The following is a 21,917-nucleotide window of genomic DNA, read 5'->3' as shown; positions in this document are numbered from 1 at the left end:
TACGTACCGAACACAAAGAAATAAGTAAAAACACTCAAAAGAAAATTAGTTAAAAGGTGTCTTTAAAAAAAAATCACACGTCCAATTCTGACATAACACAGAGTGGATCTGTTAAATTTTGTAGAGGCTCATTTAATTATCTTCCTTAAATACCGAATACACCTTAATCTAATAGCTCAACTGATTATTTATCTGAACTTTCACCTTATTGGTGAGGATTTATATCTCGGTTACACATTTTAAACACGAAGAAACCCGGGTAATAATAAACTGCATCACTGTATCGAAATCATTTCATTATTTGACTTTGGGGTTCTCCCAATAATAATCGTAGTAGGTAACACAATACCCCTTTGATTAATCGATACAGTGAAGCTGTTTAGGTGATTCGATGTTTCCAAGATTGATTAATTCACAGGAAGATGAATATAACATACATCATCATGGTCATGGATGTGATGTTAATAATGTTAATGTTGGGATACATCAGCATCATAATCATAGTGACCCATGTCTTGTGTTAACTTCAGATCCAAAACCTCGTCTTAGATGGACAGCAGACCTACATGAAAGATTTGTTGATGCTGTTACTCAACTTGGTGGTCCTAGTAGTTAGTTTTTTCTTTTCCAATAACCCCCTTTACTTTGTTTTTATTTTTATTTTTTGTGTAGCTTCTGTCACAGACTTTTTATACTGCTTTGAATTGCTTGTTCTTGTAGCCAGGGGCGGATTTAGAGAGAGCCGAGGGTGTTCTTTTATGGTGTATATAGAGGATAGCTTTTTTGTGTTTATGTATATATATTAACTTTTGAATACCCTGAACAAATGCAAAAAGTTAGCTCAAGCGGTTCAGGGTGTTCAAAATTGTCTCTAGCGTCCTAGGTTTGATTCCCATCGCTGACATTATTTTTTATGTTTAGCTTTAGTTATTTTTTTCGAATCCTCTGAATGAAAATCCTGAATCCGCCACAGCTTGTGCCGAGGGTCTATCGGAAACAACCTCTCTCTGCCTTTCAAGATAGGCGTAAGGTCTGCGTACAGTCTACCCTGACCAGACCCCACCTATGAGATTACACTGGGTATGTTGTTGTCAGGGGCGGAGCCACATTGGCTCCAGGGGGTTCATCCGAACCCCCTCGGCGAAAAATTACAATGTATTTTCAAAGTTAAAATTATTTTGTTATGTATATATAGTAGATGTTGACCCCCCTGACTTCTTCGTGTATTTACCTTTTAGAATTTTTGAACCCCCTGGATGAAAATCCTGACTCCGCCACTGGTTGTTGTTATTGAACTTCTCATGAATGTTGAGGATCTCTAAGCTGCTGCGTATTGCGTTACATTTAGCATTTATAGTACGTGTTTATTTGTTTCTTTTTTTGGCTGAGAAAATGATGTAGTGCACTATTAGTTCACCAACTAAAACAACAACATACTCGGTGTAGTCCCACAAGTGGGGTCTAGGAGTGGATGTACGCAGACCTTACTCCTACCTTTGTGGGGTAGAGAGACTGTTTCCGATGAAAGAAAAGAAAGACATTTGAAGCATGGTATCAAGAAAAATATGGCAACAGAATACAACAACAACAATAACAACATATCCAGTGTAATTCCACAAATGAAACAACAAATTGTAATACACATTGAGAAAAAGAAACTATGCGATTACTAACTAATACTAATAAGGAGACCACTCGTCTAGCTACTAACTTCTAGCCTAATCCTCGACCTCCGCACCATTCTATCTACGGTCATGTCCTTAGTAAGCTGAAGTTGTGCCATGTCCTCAGTAACCTGAAGTTGTGTCATGTCCTCAGTAACCTGAAGTTGTGTCATGTCCTCAGTAACCTGAAGTTGTGCCATGTCCTGCCTAATCACCTCCTTCCAGTTCTTTTTCGGCCTGCCTCTACCTCTCCTATCTCCTTTAATAGCCAACCTCTCGCACCTCCTTACTGGCACATCCACACACCTTAGAGGCTTTATACGTAGATTGAAAATGTAACTAGTTGTTTTTGCTTGCTAGAGGGCTATTTTTCATAACACCCTTCCTAGAAGGTGGTTGTGGAATTAGCTGCTCTTTAGTGGTTGTTTGTTAATGGTAATCGTTCACATGGTTTACCAAAAAAACTTCTCAATAATGCTGAGGATCCGTAAGCTGTTGATTATTGTGTTGTATTTAGCATTTAATACGCGTTTCTTTGTTTCTATTTTGACTGAGAAAATGAGGAAGTGTACTATTAGTATTTAGTTCACCAACTGTTTTGTAGATTTCAAATGGCTAGCATATGCATCTATGTATGGGAAAGTTGAGACTTGAAATTTAATTCTTATTATCGAATTTGCCCTCTTTTCTGTTTTCCCCCTATTTTGGTTATTGAACTTCTTAGGAATGTTTTTGCTCCTTCCTGGAGGATCCCTAAGCTCTGCTGAGTATTGTGTTACATTTAGCAATTAGTATGTGTTTTTGTTTCTTTGTTTGGCTGAGAAAACGAGGTAGTGCACAATTAGTTCACCAACTGTTGTGCAGATTTAAATGTTGCTCCTTTCTGGAAAATCCTTAAGCTGCGTGTTGTGTTACATTTAGCATTTACGTGTTTCTGTTTCTTCTTTGGCTGAGAAAATGATGTAGTGAACTGTGGTTCACCAACTGTTCTGTAGATTTTGAATGGCTAGCATTTGCATCTATGGAAGGTTGAGGTTTGACAGTTATTTATTATACTTTTTCATTTTGCCCTCTTTCTATTTTCCTTTTTTTAGTTATTGAACTTCTCAAGAATGTTGTTTGCTCCTTCCTGGAGGTCTCTAATCTGCTGAGTAATTGTGTTGCATTTAGCATTTAGTACATGTTTCTGCTTCTTTTTGGGCCGGGTGCACAAAGTATCCCGCATTAGCAGGGTCCGGGGAAGGGCTGCACCCGAAGGGGTGTGATGTGACAATGTTACTCTGGCAATGGAACATAGTTTTTCTGTAGCAATATGCAATTGAGACAAGAGAGGCAAGTGCTGTCTGACATCTATATTTCAGGTTACATGTAGATGTACTTATCGGGGAAAGAACTAAATATTCCTAGAGACCTACGTATTCATTCCAATTTGTGTGATATCGTAACTGTATCTCTTGTTAGTTGTGCTTGTCCAAAGAATAATCCATGGTCTCACTCTTAATTGCAAGCGCATAGTTTTCTCCTAAATTAGTGCCACCTTTACCTCCTGTTTCTCTTAAAATGATTTACCTGAATACTAGGTTTCACTCTTTGTTTCGCTGAAGTAAAGGGAAGTTATCACATTGGATGGTTTCTCCTTTTCTTGGGTTTTATTATCTGTATTTGGGTTCAATGGATATCTTGTTATAGACTTTGCCAACCAAGAGAACTAAAAGATACTGAAAGGAGGAAGTTTTTTGCAGGATTGGGGAGGGGAGGGACTTTGTATTACTCTACTTGTCTGTGTTAGTATAATGGCTGCACAGTTCATATCTGCACTAAATTCTTTTAATTTGGCTGGACCACCATCTTTTCTCATGGATGTGCTTTCAATATCACTTGCAGAAGCTACCCCAAAGGCAATAATGCGGACAATGGGTGTCAAGGGACTGACACTCTTCCACCTAAAGAGTCACCTTCAGGTCTATTAGAGTACATTAGATTTTCTTATTGCCTCACAAGCCCACCCCACATCCTTCTCTAAAGTCCTAGATGTAAGGAGGAGGTGGTGGGTTGGGGGGAGCAAATCAAATGTTTGTTGCTCAATTTTAAATATGATTTTGCCTTTGTTCATTGCAGAAATACAGACTAGGTAAGCAATCTCAGAAAGATCTTGATGAGGCTTCAAAAGAGGGTAGGTATAGTTGACTCCCATTTTCCTATAACTGGAAACATGGTTGCTCCTGTAGTCTCACAAGTCTCTTGGCATATAACCTTTACCGTTTAAAAAAAAAAAAAGCCTTTTGGCATATATGTGCTAATCAAGCTTCAAAACTTGCCTAGTGGCTGAGATATAAAATCTTCCACTGCCTTAGGGTTGATATAAACAGCTCGCTCACTACCCCCTTTCCCCCCTGTTTCCAGTCTTCCTGTTTCCATCTGTTGTTTCTTGTTCTGTCTTTTTTTTTTCTTTTTACATGAAAGAAGTAGCTCAGGGACAATGGTATACCCATTTGGAATGTAGACTCCAGCAACTCCATTAATCCCTCATTTCTTCTTTAAATTAAAAAAAAAAAAAAAAAAAAGCCAAAAAATGGAAAAATGCAGGAAGAATATCATAAACTTGGGCAGCGATGTGTGAAGCTTACAGAATAGCCAAGAAGACACCGTGATGTTCTTTATATGTGAGAGCAGATCAGTTCAGGAAGGCTCTAGGAAAAAGCTTTTTTGAATTTTTTCTTTTATTTTGAAACTGGGTTCTTGTTCTTCATTGAAGGACTTACAGCTACGTATTCATTAGAAAGCCCTTGTTCTGATGGTACTCCTCAGCAGTTGCCTGCATCAGACTTGAATGAGTAAGGGTTCATCCTATAACTTAGACAGCTAGTTCTTTCTTTTTTACCTTACCCTAATAAATTATATAGTGATGCTTCTGTTTAAGCTTTGCTTGAAATGCACCTTCTAGTTTAAGGATTTTATAATGTCTTCAGAGGTTATGAAGTCAAGGAGGCATTGAGAGCTCAAATGGAAGTGCAAAGTAAATTGCACCTGCAAGTTGAAGTAAGCTTTCTGCTTTACATCGGATGAGTATATTGCTTTTGAATGTTTCTCAAGATAAATACATGGAGTTAATTCTTTTTTTTTTTTTTAAAAAAAGGTTGTTCAGATAAACATGTTCTTAGTAGGCGTTTGGCCATAGATTCTAAATAATTTTCACTTTATTTGAAATTTATGAAGTTGGAGTTGAAGATGGAGTTGTGTTTTGTTATACTTTTGTAAAGGAGTGAAGAGAGCACTTCATTTGGAAATTATGAAGATGAAGTTGGAAAACAGGTTTGGGACACTTTTCCAAATTTGAAATCCAACTCCAAGTTGAATTTGGAAATTTTATAACCAAACACTGATTTTGATATAAAGTGAATTTATTCCGGAAAAAAGTGAATAGTTCTCATGGCCAAACGGCTCTTTAGTCTGGGATGGTTGATAATTGCATGATATGAATACTTGGACTAAGGATGAAGGAATGACATAATTTGAAGGTTAAAGGGGAAGTGGTTAGATGACATTATGCAATTCGATTTGCTATTTGTGGACTAGTCTACAGGTATTCAGGCTGATAATTCTTAATTTTTTATTTTGTTACGCAGGCCGAGAAGCACTTGCAAATTCGCCAGGATGCTGAACAAAGATATATTACCATGTTGGAGAAGGCCTGTAAAATGCTTGCTGATCAATTCATTGGTGATGTAGTTACTGAAAATCACCAAGAGACTTATCAAGGATTAGGAACAAAGACACAACTTAGCCCTTTATGTAATCCACATGGATTGTGCCCCTCGGATTCTGCTGACATTGTTGGAGTCCATGGGCCAGAAGAAGTTTCCCCCAGAATCCATCCACAACCCACGGATTGTTCCACTGAAAGCTGCTTAACTTCGCATGATAGCCCCGCTGGACTTCCACTAGAAGGATCTTCACCTGGAGGGAAAAAACGAGGGCTAAGCGGAGATTCAACACATGCATCATATGTTTGGGGTGAAGCAGATATGAGATCATCAAGTGTTCGCGTACTACAAGTTAATTGCTTTGGGATTACTGGCTCTAACGTTCAAAATGTCTCTAATTAAGATATTAGTGATGGGTTCATCCTTGGTCATTGATTTGCACATTGCAGTTTCTAGGAATTGTCAATGAGCCTAACTTGTCAAGCTGTAAAATGCAAGCTGATGATGTTCTAATTTTAACTGCATCTCTGTGAAATCTTAGATCCTTAAAGAAGGATATCAGTCGTGCTTTTATATCTTTCTTTTAGTTCTCAATTTACTTTGATGTCCTAATTTTCATTTACAAGTCCGACTGCTTTGAGTTGGCTGCGTTTATTGCCATAAGGACTGTTTGGATATAGATTTTTTTTTTTCCTTTTTAAAAAAAAAAATATTTTCAAACCTTTTGTTGGTTATACATTGAGATGAGTTTTTCACATCTAAAAAGTTGATCTTGATCAGTTTTTCCACATACAAAGCGTTAAGACACTTTTTTTTTTCCAAGTGAAATGTATGTCCAAACTTTAACTTCAACTTCCAGATAGCATTTTTCAACTTCAAAAACTCTCGCTCAAGTTTCAACTAAATCTATGTCCAAACGCCTACCAAGTCTCTTTTGGCAGATGAACATTTGGTTGTACAAAATGTTAGTATGAAAAGTCAAATGCATTTGCCTCACGGACACAAATTATCAAGTTAATAACCAATTCTTCCATTTTGTACAAAAAGAAAAATTGTGAAGACAACCATGTGCTTGTGACATCAAATGAAAAGCTTCTGCATGTTTGGGACATAGTTACTCAGCAGTCTGGGCTGCGTCTTTCTGTTGAATAAGTTTCTCCACTAATCAGAGTGGACAATATAATTTTAAACTGACTTCACAATCATACTAAAAACCAAACATTTGAAAGAAAAGGGAAACAGAAAGATTTACTGGCATTGGAGTTTCTTGAACCAATTGCAACAAATTGAACATTATAAGGAGAGTTATAATTAGTTACATAAACCTACGGTATTGCTAGCCATACACGCAGGGGCCACTAAGAAAAAGTTGCCAACTTCCCCATTTATAGTACAGAATTTGTCTCTATTAATCCTTTTCAATAGCAACAGATGGTTAGGAGGAGCTGTATCTCCTATGGTTAACTCTCTTCTGAAAGCAAAGCCGTAATCGCTGGCTAAGAGCCTCCAACTTTTCAAACTTCTCGCGCTTAGACTTTTTTATGATTTGTGCACCTTTCTTTTTTTCGTCGTCCTTTGATGAATCCAGTGCAGTAGGTTGGCTATCACGAAAAGGGGTCGCAAGCACATCTACAGTAATCTGCAACCCAAGCAAAAACTTGCAACTGTTTATCAAGAAGCATATAGCAGTAAAGCAAAAAATCTATTGGTTGAGATAGACTCAAGTCCATGGCTCTTAAACTTTATATCATGAAGCAAGTTGGTACTAGTTTTTTCATTCAGCTGATATCATATTCAACCCCGAAGTGTCTTGGCTCCTTTACTTAATTTGACTGGTTTTCAGAGTGATATCGAACATGAATAAATAATATTTAGGGACTAGAATTTAAAAGAAAAATACTACAATTTTTTTTCTTTTTCGTTTCAAAATATAAAAAGTTAGGACTTAAACTGGTTAGCGATATGGTCCATAAGATTAGGATAGAGGGAAATATAACCTTGACGAGTATCTAAGGGTGAACACATAGATGTAGACAGGCAAAATTGAAGACAGAATATTCACAGTTATAGGACTGAGGAAGGGTTTATACAGCTCAAATGAACGTGTACATGAGTTTTTAATCGGTAAAATCTTCATAGTCACCAGCAGGGTTTCTACAAATTACTTTGATGTCAAATGATGGAGTGAGAACTTATTAAGAAAGAAAAGGGTAACCCATGTGTAAAGTAAAACTTCCATATTTGTGTGGGAAAGGTGATTGTCCTCCCACTCGCTCTTGAATTAGTAACGACAAAATTCTGACTGATAACGGCAAGTTATTCTGGCTGACTAAGTTTGTCTCCCGTGACCAGACTATGAACATTGGGAGCGCCTATTGAGCATTGAATCTAATTAAAAGATGAAAAAACTTTTCAGGTTTGAGTATTTAGATTAATTGATTAGAATTGAATAATGCATGAATTCCTAGATGAATGTAATTGTGAAAAATGAAGAGTATTGTATACAGGAGGTACAAACTTACATTTTATATGAAATTGCAAGGGTGATAAAAATACAGCTATCTACAACTTTGGCAATGTGGAGTCAGATCTGATTATCAGTGTGGGAGCAGAAGGCACAATACCTGATTGCCACTGGCAGCACCTACAAAATCTGTGGAAATTTCACCATCACTTCCCAGAGATGAGCACCTTCCCCAACTCTCTCGATTTGAGCTTGCGCAAGAGTAACAGTCCTCATTTTCGCCATTTTGCTTGTCCTGAGAATCAGAATTCTGAAATTTTGGCAATAGCGAAATAACAACCAAAAACCAGCACCAAAGAAGAGTATTGTATTTCTAAAACACTTGAAACCGCCATTAATCTGATACTCCATCCTTCTAAAAACAGAGGACCATTTTTTCTAGTGTCAAAACAATTTTCTCTTAATCAAATAAAGATGCTTCCAATCATGAGTTTGCCGGTCTATCTCCCCCCCCTTTCTACCAGAAGTATTCATAATCTCGGGATCCTGTATCTAATCCTTCAGCACAAATAACAAACCAGCTGGACATCAGAAAGGGGTAGTGGCAAAAGCAGAAGTTTACATACCGCTGTTTGTGGAGTGTCATGACCATTGAGTTCTTCTCCTTCATTAATTAACGGATCCTACAATAAGTGCCAAACTCAATTAACTTATAGTAAAGCAACTTAACATCACTGCTATAGAGAAAAACTCATCGGGGAAGAGATAGGGGTGGAAAGAACATGGGAACTTGACAGTCAAGGAGAATTCCTACATTTAGACTAGCAATTGGGGCAATGTCAGCAAGGAGTTCGGCAGCAGACTTTGCTGTTGAACTGCAAGGTGGCACAGATGAAGAGCTTGCTGTATCAGAAGTGACATTCCGAAGAGTTGCAATTATCTCATACAAGAGATTCTAGGAATAGATCACCAAAAATAAAACTTACATCAGATTGCATGGGTTCAAACAACACTTAAGTAAATATACATCGTTAACAATCACGTCAAATAGACAAGGAACTACTAGTAATACACAGTAGTGTGAAGAATTTATGAAAGCTAAGTTAGTCATTGAATATACATACATGTATTTTACGCACACACACATATATATGCAGTAACATGCTGCAAATGATGATGTAAAACTATCAAACATGGTGCACATATTTTTGACCCAGCATATCCTTATTGCTGGCTATTTCTATAAAACTTCAGATTACTTATCAAAATTTTAAGAACTAAGAATTTGTTGATCAAATAGAATTTTCTTCTCTTTGGAAATTTGTTAGGAATATAATCTTTTTCCTCATCGACACCAAAGGTAATACTTTTTGACATTGAACGCATCAAGTAAATATAATTTTTTTTAAAAAAATACTAAACTTCAAATCTAGGATAATTAATGAGTTATTTATTCTCGTCTGGAAGTATAATGCAACTGTCAAAAATTACCTCATCCATTCCAGAACCGACCTTGATGTCCCCTAAATCATAATATTTCTCTATTTTACTTTTAGTTGGTGAAATTCCCGGGGGATGTAGGACATTGTAGAAGAAAATGGACACTGAATCATAATAAAATTGTGGTCGGGAGGAATTGTGGTCACCATCAAACTTGATAATATTTTTATCACCCTGTACAAAGAAAAATAATAGATTATGCACAATTCATCACATCGTAACTTACTCCAAAGATATCCAAAATATTCTGTACCGCATATGATTTATAAATGAGATCAGAGTGATGGGGCTGAATGAACTTATCATCTTTAGCATGTCCAAAGAGAGCAGGAATATATGTTTTAGGAGCAACCTGCCAGATTCAGTAAAATTTTGAAACATCAAGATTAATACCCATTCAATCCAAATCAAATGCATGCATAGTTGAAAAAACTTAAGCCTGTTGATATACTCAGCTTAGTTGTATTATATGTTTTCCCAAAATTAAGTGCATTATCAAACATTTTAACTACATGAACTAAACAAGCTTTTATCAACATCAAAGGACAAATGGATTAGACTCGAGAAAACCATGAGCTCAGGCACCTGTAAGCAATTAAGTCTCATGATATCAAACTTTGCCTTCTTCTGAATGACACGTCGCATATACTGCACAGCAACCTTTATCTGCAGAGACAAAAGAGAGAGAGAGATCTCACTACCTTATAAGAATGACACAGGCGCTTGCAAGTACTTCCAGACTACCTTAAAACTAGGGAGCCTTGACAAAATATGCATTTTTTTATTTTTTTTTATTTTTTTGCTAGAAAGGACACAAATAAAGCCGATTATATGCAGCATGTTTGATAGTTTTCAAAAATTTATCCAGTAGACATGATTTCCAGCAGTCATTCTTATCTATGATCTTGAGCTAGTAGATCCAACTAATTAGCTAAATACATTAAACCCTTTTCTCGCTAGAAAATAGTGAATGAGCCAGAGGAAAAATTCATGTTGAACTCATAATTCGGTCCTCATCTTTCCTCGTGTAACTGTTTGAAGAGGACAAACTAAAACTGGGAAACAAACCACATTTTCCATGCAAAATAAATTGACCAAGTGAATATATACAATATATAATGACATAAAAAAACCCACAAGATAGTAATGCACTTGTAAGAAAGAATAGTGATACACAAATCAATGTCATACCAAATGGTTTCTTTCTTAAGACCCCTTTCTAAGAAATAATCATAAATATGCAAGAACTTGTTCAGACACTTTATAGATGTCCATCCACAGAAAAGAAGGGAATCCATACAGTGAATTTAGGAAGCCTGATTTTGTAGACATCTACAAGTTCCATCATTAGATCAAATAAGTTAGAGAAGGCACTGTCCAAGACCATTCCAGCAATAGAAGGATCTTCTGCTCCATATAGAAGGCTGGTATATTAAACAGAGTTATTCAGAATCATAATCAAACAGTCTGCTAAAATCTAACTTGTCTTTTGCAATGGTAAGTATGCAAAGTGAAAATACCTTGTAACTGCACCCATAGACCGCCCCCATAGACCTATGCGTGATACTTTCAGGTTGCTTCTCAGATATGACACAACTACCTTGAGGTCATCTTTCTGATATGTAAATGAAGAGATTTTAATATATGACAAGCAACAGTAGAACAATGCATGCAATACAGGGAAAACGCAGTACCTCATGCCAACCAAGACTAACATAATCGCCATCTGACAAGCCTGAACCCGAAAAGTCAAGGGTTAACACAGTGATGTTTGACGAAAGAAGTATTACAGCTGCCTCATTCGCATCAGCCCTACAGCCACTGCAGGGTCCAGAAAGGAAGTAAAAGCTCAACCTTGAGAATAATACGTTTGAAAATATGAAGCATTTGAGTAGATATTTACTAAGGGTGTGTTCGGTATGAAAGAAACTGTTTTCTAGGAAAATAAGTGGGTTTCTTACTTATTTTCTTGTGTTCTGTACGTAAGCAAAAAATATTATCCGTAAGGCAATTGTATATAATCTAGACAAATACTATGGGAGGTGGAGTGGGGGTGGGTAGGGGTGCGGGTGAAGATGAGGTATGTTGGAGGGTGGGAAAGACACAATCAATGTGGAATGTCACTTGTGGAACTTGTTTTCCCTACTTCCACTAGGGAAGTCATGTTTGTCACTAAGGAACATGTTTTCCTGGAAAAAATGTTTTCCAAAAATTTTGACCAACCGAACAGTGGGAAAATTGGAAAATGTTTTCCTCCATACCGAATACACCCTAAATACTTAAAATAGTATAGTTTGTGTGACTATATATAAAAGGTCCACAGCCTAACAAAATTAGTCGAGCGCATAATCATTGAATACCTAATATACTATCTTATGTATTGACTCTTCATAAGATGCTCACAACCTAAGCAGATTACTGTTCAAGCCAGTGAACTAAAAGTCATAGATGCAAATAGTAAACCTGTTTCCATGGCAGTATATAACACAAGGAAGAGGAGCACTATCAGGAAATGATGATGGACTATAATGACTACATCGCAAGGTATGACCTCTTTCATTCTTAAGCTGCCAAAAAAATAGATGAAACGAGGATAATCCAATTAGTTAGAAGACGATGACTGCACAAACGAGCAAGTGTGACCACTTTAGGTAAGAGGTGACCATACTTGCCTCAAAGTCTTCTCTTTTGTACTTTCTGCCCCCAAGACTGAACTCTTTCTCCCATAAAAACTGATCTGGATTGTAATCTGCCCTGTTACACAATAGAGAGCAGTTGACAAGCCTCTCAAAAACTACCAAACAACTTAGAAGACTCAGATAATAGATAGACAATTTATAACATAATGTCAGAGGTAATTGCATCAAAGACCAAATAAAAAATGGAGCAGTGATTATACCATAAATCAAGTTGGAGACCTAATTAAAAGAATTGGGTGAATAATTAGAAGACTCATGGACCTAGGAAAATAGTGGCAAACATACTGCAGGCATATCTTAATGAATAGTAGTGTATATCTTCTTCTTTTTTGTTTTCTTTATAACTAAGAAATCCTTGAGAGCGAGTGGTGCATGGCTTGAAACTTGGTTTATATCAGTGGACAAATATGCAACAACGTCTTAGAAGCTCCAAACCAAAAAAGCGGGAAAAGGAATGTTTGACATTTGAGTAGCATATTTGCTAAGGCAAAATCATTACAGCTGCTGAAGGGATAATGTTCAGTTTCCCCTATTCAAAAGGTGAGATTAATGAGGTATATTCTTGTTGCTCAAATGACTTCACAACTACTGTATCCATCCTAAAATACTTGTCACGTTTAGCTTCTGAGGGTGAGGGTCAAACTACATGAACTTTAACCAACATTTTAATATATATTTTTTTATATAAAAATTGCAACCTATATTACTTTTCGTATAGTTTCGAATATCTAAGTTTTAATTTTAAAATATTAAATTAATCTAATCTAATTTAGCTCCGAAGATTAGTTAAATTCACTCTCGAGAACTGAAACGTGACAAGTATTTTGGGACGGAGGGAGTAATTAAATTCTTGCCTGCAAGTCAAACATTAAAACCTTGGACAACAAGCCAAGGGTTGATAGACCAGTGGTGTAAAACTAGCCTTTCCGCACAGAAGGTTAAGGGACTAAACATTCCCCCCCCCCCCCCCCCCCCCTTATCCCGCACCACTGTATACAACTAGCCTCCCTGCACGGAAGGTCAAGGAACTATACATCCCCACTAGCGTCCCTCTTCTCGCATCCCATGGCATATAGTTAGAGAGAAGAAGAAGAACTTTGTAACTCCCTTGGTAACATGAACAGACAGAAAAAATTCGGAATCGCTTGTAGCTTCTAAATATTTATCATGATCACTTGTCAGAGTTACAAATTGTGAAAGGATCTCGATTCTAAGCAGGCAGAACATACGAATATCTAGACAACATGCAAGTCCTAACCCAGTCTCTCAATTTGTCTTATTTCTCTCATTCATTTTGCACACCCTTTTGGCAACAAAAGTTTCAACTGTTTCAGCAGGAAAAAAATGAAGAACTGGGCTATGTAAAAAAACTAAAAAAGATCTCCATCTTTGATTGCCTTCTTCCTTTTTTTAAAAATTATTCAGATACAGTTAAATATTACCTAATTTTTTCTTTACACTCGCATACAGTGGCGGAACTAGGATTTTTACTAAGGGGTGTCAAAATATAAAAAATTAAATATACGACGAAATTAAGGGGTTCAACACATAGTCAGTGACGGAGCCAGGATTTTTCACCAGGGGGTTCAAAAATATAAAAGAGCAAGAAACGAGGAAGCCAAGGGAGTTCAACATCTACTATTTATACATAAAAATAATTTTAAACTTGAGTATACATGGCAATTTTTTGCCGAAGGGGGTTCAGGTGAACACCCTAGCCACCACTGCACATAGTATATACATTTTTTTTTTCCGATGACAAGGGAACCCGCAGCCGCTACCCTTTGGGTGCGCACAGGGTAAACCCCACTCCTGTGCAATAGCCTGCAAACCACACATGACAGGTAACCCGCACTAGGCAAGCCTGGTGCGACGAGCTCAACCCAGAAGACACAGTATATATACATAAAAAAGTTCTTTTTACATATTTACACAGTGTAATTTTTCAGCGAAGGAGAGGAAGTAGAGCAAAATTCAAACCTACATTACTCAATGAAGCAAACAAAGAATCAAACACAACTACAATAAAACAACAATTAAAGCAAAATTCAATTAGTCCTCAAAACAGTGCCCTAAAAAGGTCTCCATCTTTGATTTTCTTTCTTTTTTTGATTTTTTTTTATTCTTTTGATACAGTTAATTTGATCAAATTCAATAAAAATATTCACCATGGTCCATGGAGTATGCAATTTCAAACCTACATTATTCAATTAGGCAGACAAAGAACCAATAACAAGTAAACTACACAACAATTAAAGCTAAATTTAGATTAATCCTCAAACAGTGCCCTAAAAAAAAGACAAAAAAAAAAAAGTAAATATACACACCTTGGTGGACGAATAACAAAATTGATGAACTGATCAATCATACTGCAAAATTAACTATTTTGGGGGACTTTGAAATGATTATAAAACTGGATTTTGGACCATTTCAAAGTCGACCCACTTCAAATTTTAGTAAGTCCAAAATACCCAAAAGAAATGTAACTCAAATACACAATTTATTTTTTCTTTCACATAGGTTGAAATCACAACTATATTAAGGCTAATGAGGCTTGTAATTAGTACTTGAAGAACCTAATTTGGAGATTTTCAATGAGGATTTGGTATAAGAGATTAGTAGGAATTACAATGTGAGTATTTTCAATAGTTTATTGTGAGATAGTGAAGGGATCTATTGTTAGCAAGAACCCTTTAACACATGTGAAGAAGGGAAAGAAAAAAACAAGAAAGGTAGAATCTTTTTTTAGAAATATTTTGTCTGTCATTCTAATTGAAGAAGCCTTAACTTCACGGACCTTTCCTCTCTATCTTTTTTTACTCGGTATCCGGTACCTGCATTGAAACCCGACTGTATTTGAATTTACATTGCGTAGAATCCATTCGGGGAAACTTCTAATTAAGAAAGAGGTTGTATGAGATCCCCTGGACCGCATCCGTTGGTGATTTTAACGTAACTCTCGTGAATAATTATTGTTATATAAAGCCATTTAAAAAAATTTGATATGAATTTAAATTAGGAAAATTATAATTGGCACAACTGTTTTTGTCACAAACTGACACAAATGGGGATATAATTGTAACTTCACATGTTTTTTCAAGGGAATCTTTTATCTGTATTATTTTACCTTTATTTTTTATTATGTTCTATTACACGAATGCCCTCCCTGAAAAAAATACAAGGATAAATTTATACATTTTCTCTTTTTTCTTATTTCTCAATTAGCCATTGACAACTCTCTTCAAACTGTAGCTTACATTTTTCTGCAAGAACTAAAGTTATTTAATTGTTCAATTTTAAGTACTTTTTATGAATCACTTCCTAAGAGCTTTCGTATTTTTTACTTTTTTTTTTGGTTAATGTACATTTTTACTTGATCTTATAAACGTATAATAACAAATAAGTTAAAGTAAATAAATATGCATCCCTACTTATCATTATCTCCATCTATAAATGTTTAGTGCCCTGAATATCTCAAATATTACTTGAATCTTTTTGTGATAAATTTGAGCATGGAGATCGAATAACTAAAATTATGAAACCTATATAAGTAAAAGTGAATCGTGTTTCTTTTATTCTACAATTAAAGCACAGATGATGTGGATCTTCTTGTGTCGTGTCTTTTTTCAAGAAGAGCCACCAACTAATCTCGTTTTTCTTTAAATTTGAGTGCCTAAATATCGTATATTCTTGACCAATAGGTAACATAGGCATCTCAACATGTTTGGTTGATCTCAATTGTGATGTTGTAGATGTCTATGGTCTCACGTGCAATTCCAAGAGATAATGTAACTTTGAAAGCATCTTCCTCCACGTATTTTAAGGTCTATCTTTCCTATTTTAGCACATTCAACCATCATAATATTGTCCTTGCAAATCAATGAATCTGAACATCTACATAAGATTGGGATATATTAATCTCAAAGTCCTCTCATTGTATCCACTATAGCAAAGGACAAAATTGAAAATGATTGGAATAAAATACGCAATGTTCCGATACATTATAAAGTATAAACTGATACCGCAACGACTACTCCACTGCTCCATAAGCAACTATATTTATCTGGAAAACAAAATTCTATCAAGCTCATGTCCCTATTAATGGACGAAGCCAGCCACCAAAGTTACCTATTGCTCCGTGCTTCGATCTTTGGGACTTACCTCATGCAAACTTTGAGTTGGAAACACCGAAAGAATGAATAAATAACAACTATATTTCAGTCACAAACAAGTTTGGGTCGGTAATATGAATCCTCACTGACCATTTTTCTAAGTGCAGGAATGTATAACATGGTGTTAAAATCATTTGCACACATCCTCTTCCAAATCAACTTCAGCTTTAAACTTGTGAATTCAACAAGAAATGTGCATGTCCAACAAAGGTCTTAGACTAATAGACTTTTGGCCAAATTCAAATTTACACATTTGTTGTTCCGCTACATAGATGGTTACACGAGTATAAATCTAGCAAAACAAGCTGCCCCACTGGCTCCAATTATCCAACAAGTTACTCTACACATGAGATTGTTGGCATTAGCCTCTATTCTTTTGAGTGAAAATACAAAGATAATTACATCTCAATGACTTGTCCGACCGTAAGTGAAGCTCCACGTGACACTTAGCAAATATTATCTTATCCCTCGAGCATGCAAGGCCTGTGTGGTGGTGGTGGTGGTGGTGGTAAGATACCTGAATAATCTTTGCAACAAGCAACCGAAAAATTGTAATTTGGTTTGCTTCAATCCTCTGCATTTTCTGGGCTGCTGGTCACTCAAATTGTTGATTATATATTCCTTTAACTAAGATAAGTCTAAACATCCGTGTCTGGCTTCACAAGCCCTTGAAGTTTCCACCCACCAGGTCCAGCCAGAGAAAATGCCTGAAGAGAGAGGACTTAAGTCAGAGAAGATCAAAGATTACAGAAACTTCATTTTGCACCTTATGAAGCTACAAAATTCCATAAAGCACACGCATCATCATTACATCTAGAGATTCCAACGTTGTTCCTCACAGAGAAGTATTGCGTCTTTAAGTTGCTTTCTTCATGTTATTGGAGTTCACTTTTCAAGAAAGGCTATCAACTACTAAAAGTTGCTTGAAACCAGCTCCAGATTGCAAGGAACCAGTTAGGGAGATAAAAAGGAAAAAGTGAAAGATAGGACAGTAACATTCCAACTATCTGAAAACACAGTCGATAATTCATGACTCTTTAGAAGCATAGGGAAGAGATATAGTATGAAATCAACTGACTTCCCTTGATTCAGCGCAGATTACTCAGAAATCGACCAGCACTGCGCCCCTAAATTTCGGTCACAAGCCAAATACTCGGACCTAATTTTTAGTTATTTGTGATATATACTCTTAAGAGAGAACGTTGGGCACCTGAAGTCCAACACATCCACAAGATGAGTGTCACAGAGATGTGGATACTAAGATGGATGTGCAAGTTATACCAGATTAGACAACATTAAAAATGACCACATTCACTAGAAGGTGCAAGTAGCACATATTGAGGATAAAATGAGACAAGATTGCTTGAGATGGTTTGGCCATGTCCTGTCGCCAACCTCTAGATTCACCAGTCCGAAGGTGTGATACCATGGTGAGTGGAGGTGTTAAAAGGGTAGACTTAAAATCACACAGCAGGAAGTTGCAATTGAGTTTGCAACAGTATGACTGTGAAAAATGGAACCAACAGTTACAAAAAAATGACAATACCTCTTCCCACGACTTCCCAGTGGCTTCAAGCAAAGCAGCATTACAAGCCTTTAGTTCTACAGTAACACCTGAAAACATTGAGGCTGCCTCTTCCCATCCTCTATTATGTCCCATACACCTGAATAGAGGATAAAAGTTTAGTATTTTAATATGAAGCACTTTACCGAATAACTGTAAATTGACATAATGAACTGTCATTTCTCCAGCCGGATATGAAATAGAAGGCTGTACAAATCCAAAATTTTTGATGAAGTTAATAATTCAAGTAATGGGAATAACCTTTAGGATACAAACCGTGCAAAAATTAAAGGATTTCACAAAAACATGATTCTCTATAAAAACCATCTAGTCATCAATAATGACTGAAATATCATTTATACTCCAAAAAAAAAAAAAAAAAAAAAAAAAAACTAATAGTAAAAGGAGTTCTTTTTAACTCTTTCGAATGTTTTATGTTTCTTTCATTCCATATGATCCACAAAAGTGATAAAGGAGCTATTTCCATACTCTCCTCCACATCTTCCAGCTGAATACCCATACTAGTCATACTAAACACCATAATTTATATACAGTGTAAGGAACAAATGATTGGCATCTCATGTCTTCCTACACATAAAATCCAACAAATATGGATAGTTTTCTCCTCAAGTTATCTACAATGAAGAATGGCTCCCCACGCTGTGTTCAAAGAAAGACACCTTTGTATGTACCCTAAGCACTCTTTTGCTTAAACAAGGGTATCCGAGCCAACTTGCGCACACCTCAACTATTTCACCGGGTACTAGCTATCTCCCACCAGCACAGGTATTTGGTAACTATGCCAACCAAGGCTTAGGTAGATGGAAAGTTATTCACCTAGTGGCTTTTGTCTCCGCTGGAGTTTCGACCTGAGAACTTCATAGTTCTCCCTCCACTTCATTAACCACTAGACAGCACCCGGATGCATACCTAAGCACTCATATCAAGGAATGAAGAAATTTCATGTTCTTCCTCTTTATTAGCCTGTGTATAATATGATTTCACAGTAAGTTTGCCATCCCTCTACCCTTTACATTTTCAGCTGTGGGTGGGACGTATTTGTTTTGTACAATAATCCAAGCAAAAGGTTGAACTCTCCGTTCTTCCACTCTTGCAAATTCGTGTTCTTTTGAAGCACCCATAATATGTATTCAATGTATTAATGCTCTTCCATTATGTCAAATGCCACCACCAAAAATCACAAGCAGAAGGAAAACTCACATGACTGTCAAGATCTCATCCCTCGAGTATTTACAAATTGCTTCTCGTAGATGCTCAGCCGTCTGCCCATCCATTGCTGCAACAGAATAAAAGCTTGAAATAAAATGTACTTCAGCTTCCAAAAAGGCTTGGACTTGTTCCTGCATTATTTTCAGTGTTTCCCGTGTTCGCAGTGCATCACTATGCCACAAAGAAAACGAAAATGACCACTTAGTTTATCAATATCAACATACTAATTCTTAAGCAGCTTAAAAATCTCATAGCAGACTCCTTTTTACATATTCTTAAAGAACCACTAACCTTGATAAAATAAGTTGTGGAATCCAGCCCAGTTTTAGGAGGTTTTGCGAGACCTTGATAGCATCAAGTTGTCCAGCCTTACTCAAAGGACGATCATGATCTGCTCAACAACATAATGATGAAGTATTATATTAAACCTAAGATTAGAGCAACCTTTTTTTAATAGAGAAACACAACGAACTTATTCTGTAATTGTTTCTTTTTATAAGAGGAACATTTGCATGAGGCATGGAATGCAAGTCTTAGAAGCATGAAAATTGAGCTATGTCTCGTCCATTACAACTCACAGCCTCACAGGTGTACAATAACCGGAATCTAAAGAGTCCTTCCTGTCTCTCTCCACTTCAATCCTAATTTATCCATATGAAGCAAAAGAAAATACTGTACTACTACTCTACGTAGATTACAAGAGATAACGAACATAATCATTTAGCATCCAAATAGAAAAGAAATGGTGGCCCAATAGCACAAATTTGAAAATTTTAGGTTCTTAATCATTTAGGGTACTGAATCAAACAGGGAAAAGAAAAGGGGTACATTCATATAGCTCGCCTAATGGATTAAAACCCACTGTTTTACTTACTGTTAAAAGTTGCATACACCTCGAGTTTGCAACATGTAATTCCAATAAGTTGATCAAGTTATTCGTAATCAAGCACATTTAGCATCACTAAGAGAACCCAAATTCAGAAATGAAAATCAATATCACCCTGGACTTCCACCTTGTAGTAATAACCTTTTAGCAATTAGTATCCAAACAGAACACAAATTCGAGGCCTAATTGCATAAATTTATCTTCTAAATGCTTAATCATTAAAAGTACTGAATTAAACAGAGGAATAAAAGGGGGTTCATGGATATAGCTTGAACCACTGTCACTTATTATCCAAGAAAAAGAGATGGATTACAAAAATTTAAAGAACATTTTACACCACGTTCAAGAAAGAATCCAAATTCACAACTGAAAAATATACTAATATCATCTAGCGTCCAAAATAGAACGAAATTGGTGGCCCTATGACCAGATTTGAATAGAATTAGGTGCCTAATCACTAAAATTACTGAATTAAACCGGGGGGGGGGGGGGGGGGGGGGGGGTCATGGATATACGCATACAGCTCGAGTAATGGATTAAACCTATGTTACTCGGACTCTCCTAAAATGTTGCCGGGTGCGTGTCAGATCCTTCAAAAGTAGTGTATTTTTGGAGAATCCGACACGGGTGTGGCAACACTTTCGAAGAGTCTGAGTAACTTAAGATTAAAACCCACGTCACTTACTGTTAAAAGTTGCGTACTCCTCGAGTTGCAACATAGAACGGAAAATTAGTGGCCCTAATGGCACAAATTTGAATCTTTTAGGTGCTTAATCACTAAAAGTACTGAATTAAACAGGGAAAACAAAAGGGATTCATGGATATAATTCGAATAACAGATTAAAACCCACTGTTTCACTTACTATTAAAAGTTGCATACTGTTTGCAACAATGTAATTCCAATAAGTTGAATAAAGTTATTCGGAATCAGGCACTATCCATCCACCTTGTAGTAATAAAATAATCATTCAGCACAAAAATAGAACGGAAATTGATTCTTTAAGGTACTTAATCATTACAAGTACTGTATTAAACAAGGGGAAAAAAAAATGGTGATAATGATATAAGTCTATAACTCAAGCAATGGATTATACTTATTAAAAAATGGATTAAAACCCACTGCCAGTTACTATTAAAAAGTTGCATAATCCATGTAATTCCAATTAGTTGATCAAAGTTATTTTGTGATGAAGCACATTCTTAGAGCCTGTTTGGATGGGCTTATGCCTATAAGCTGCAAATAGCTTATAAGCTAAAAAAAAAAAAAAAAAAAAAATGGTAGTCTAACTTTTTTTTTTGGCTTATAAGCTGCTTTAGATAAGTTAAGTCAAATGAGCTTATTTTAAGCACAAAATGACTTTAAGTTGGCCAGCTAAACACTCAAAAAAACTTAAAACAACTCATAAGCAACTAGTAAGTCAATCCAAACGGGCTCTTAGAGCCTGTTTGGATGGGCTTATAAGTCAAAAAAAAATAAGTTGGGTTAGTCTAACTTATGTGTAACTTATTTTTTTTGGCTTATAAACTGTTTTCAGTTTCAGCTTATAAGCCGCTTTAGATAAGCTAAGTCAAATGGGCCCAATTATTTTTTTGAGCTTATTTTAAGCACAAAATGACTTTAAGCTGACCAGCCAAAAACTCAAAAAAAAATTGAAAACAACTTATAAGCAACTTAGCCAATCCAAACGGGCTCTTAGATTATAGTTGGATACCCCGAATAGAGCGATTGTCCCATGAACTCTTTGCGTGTCGAAGCAATATCAATCTACGAGCTGCAGCAACTGATGAAGTTGAAGTTTGTTGGCTTTGATTTGTTTCAATTACAAGAGAATCAACACCAGTAGCAACACATTTTGGGTTATTCTTCCTGTTTAGGGATTTTGTACAGCAATATGGTACTTGCAATGGCCCTACAACAGATGCTACAATATTCATCTTCGATATATTCTCTCAATTACTCACCATCAAGATTATATACTCCCTCTGTCCAAACTTTTTTTTTACGGTCACACAAATATATATGACTTGTTTTAT

General features: G+C 36.2%; 3 protein-coding genes across 5 annotated transcripts; 1 reads left to right on the top strand and 2 right to left on the bottom strand.

The window, feature by feature from the left end:
* Nucleotides 1-265: 265 nt before the first annotated feature.
* LOC132616118 (protein PHR1-LIKE 3-like) lies at nucleotides 266-5,949 on the top strand. 2 transcript variants are annotated; one of them, XM_060330714.1, is made up of 6 exons: nucleotides 266-611; nucleotides 3,549-3,625; nucleotides 3,783-3,795; nucleotides 4,420-4,498; nucleotides 4,634-4,703; nucleotides 5,291-5,949. In XM_060330714.1, the coding sequence occupies exons 1-6, from the start codon at nucleotides 392-394 to the stop codon at nucleotides 5,768-5,770; spliced, it is 939 nt and encodes a 312-aa protein (XP_060186697.1). In that variant the 5' UTR covers nucleotides 266-391; the 3' UTR covers nucleotides 5,771-5,949. The 2 variants fall into 2 exon arrangements, with proteins under 2 accessions (XP_060186697.1, XP_060186696.1); XM_060330713.1 differs by having other exon boundaries at nucleotides 3,783-3,837.
* A 656-nt stretch (nucleotides 5,950-6,605) lies between these two features.
* Nucleotides 6,606-14,799, bottom strand: LOC132613862 (uncharacterized). Of its 2 annotated transcripts, XM_060328144.1 has the most exons (13): nucleotides 14,359-14,795; nucleotides 12,005-12,086; nucleotides 11,796-11,899; nucleotides 11,027-11,153; nucleotides 10,853-10,947; nucleotides 10,633-10,756; nucleotides 9,918-9,998; nucleotides 9,586-9,684; nucleotides 9,324-9,506; nucleotides 8,647-8,787; nucleotides 8,459-8,515; nucleotides 7,993-8,127; nucleotides 6,606-7,007 (listed from the first exon to the last, which is right to left on the bottom strand). In XM_060328144.1, exons 1-13 carry the CDS (start codon nucleotides 14,397-14,399, stop codon nucleotides 6,804-6,806), a joined length of 1,473 nt encoding a protein of 490 aa, XP_060184127.1. In that variant the 5' UTR covers nucleotides 14,400-14,795; the 3' UTR covers nucleotides 6,606-6,803. The 2 variants fall into 2 exon arrangements, with proteins under 2 accessions (XP_060184127.1, XP_060184128.1); XM_060328145.1 differs by lacking the exon at nucleotides 8,647-8,787 and having other exon boundaries at nucleotides 14,359-14,799.
* Nucleotides 14,800-16,351: 1,552 nt separating this feature from the next.
* On the bottom strand, nucleotides 16,352-21,887 carry LOC132613534 (uncharacterized protein At3g52155, chloroplastic). The gene is made up of 5 exons (XM_060327583.1): nucleotides 21,596-21,887; nucleotides 19,289-19,388; nucleotides 18,989-19,168; nucleotides 17,750-17,867; nucleotides 16,352-16,910 (listed from the first exon to the last, which is right to left on the bottom strand). Exons 1-5 carry the CDS (start codon nucleotides 21,816-21,818, stop codon nucleotides 16,842-16,844), a joined length of 690 nt encoding a protein of 229 aa, XP_060183566.1. The 5' UTR covers nucleotides 21,819-21,887; the 3' UTR covers nucleotides 16,352-16,841.
* Nucleotides 21,888-21,917: the final 30 nt, after the last annotated feature.

Source organism: Lycium barbarum, chromosome 10, assembly GCF_019175385.1.
Source record: "Lycium barbarum isolate Lr01 chromosome 10, ASM1917538v2, whole genome shotgun sequence".
NCBI lineage: Eukaryota > Viridiplantae > Streptophyta > Magnoliopsida > Solanales > Solanaceae > Lycium > Lycium barbarum.
This window is presented reverse-complemented; position numbering and strand designations above follow the sequence as displayed.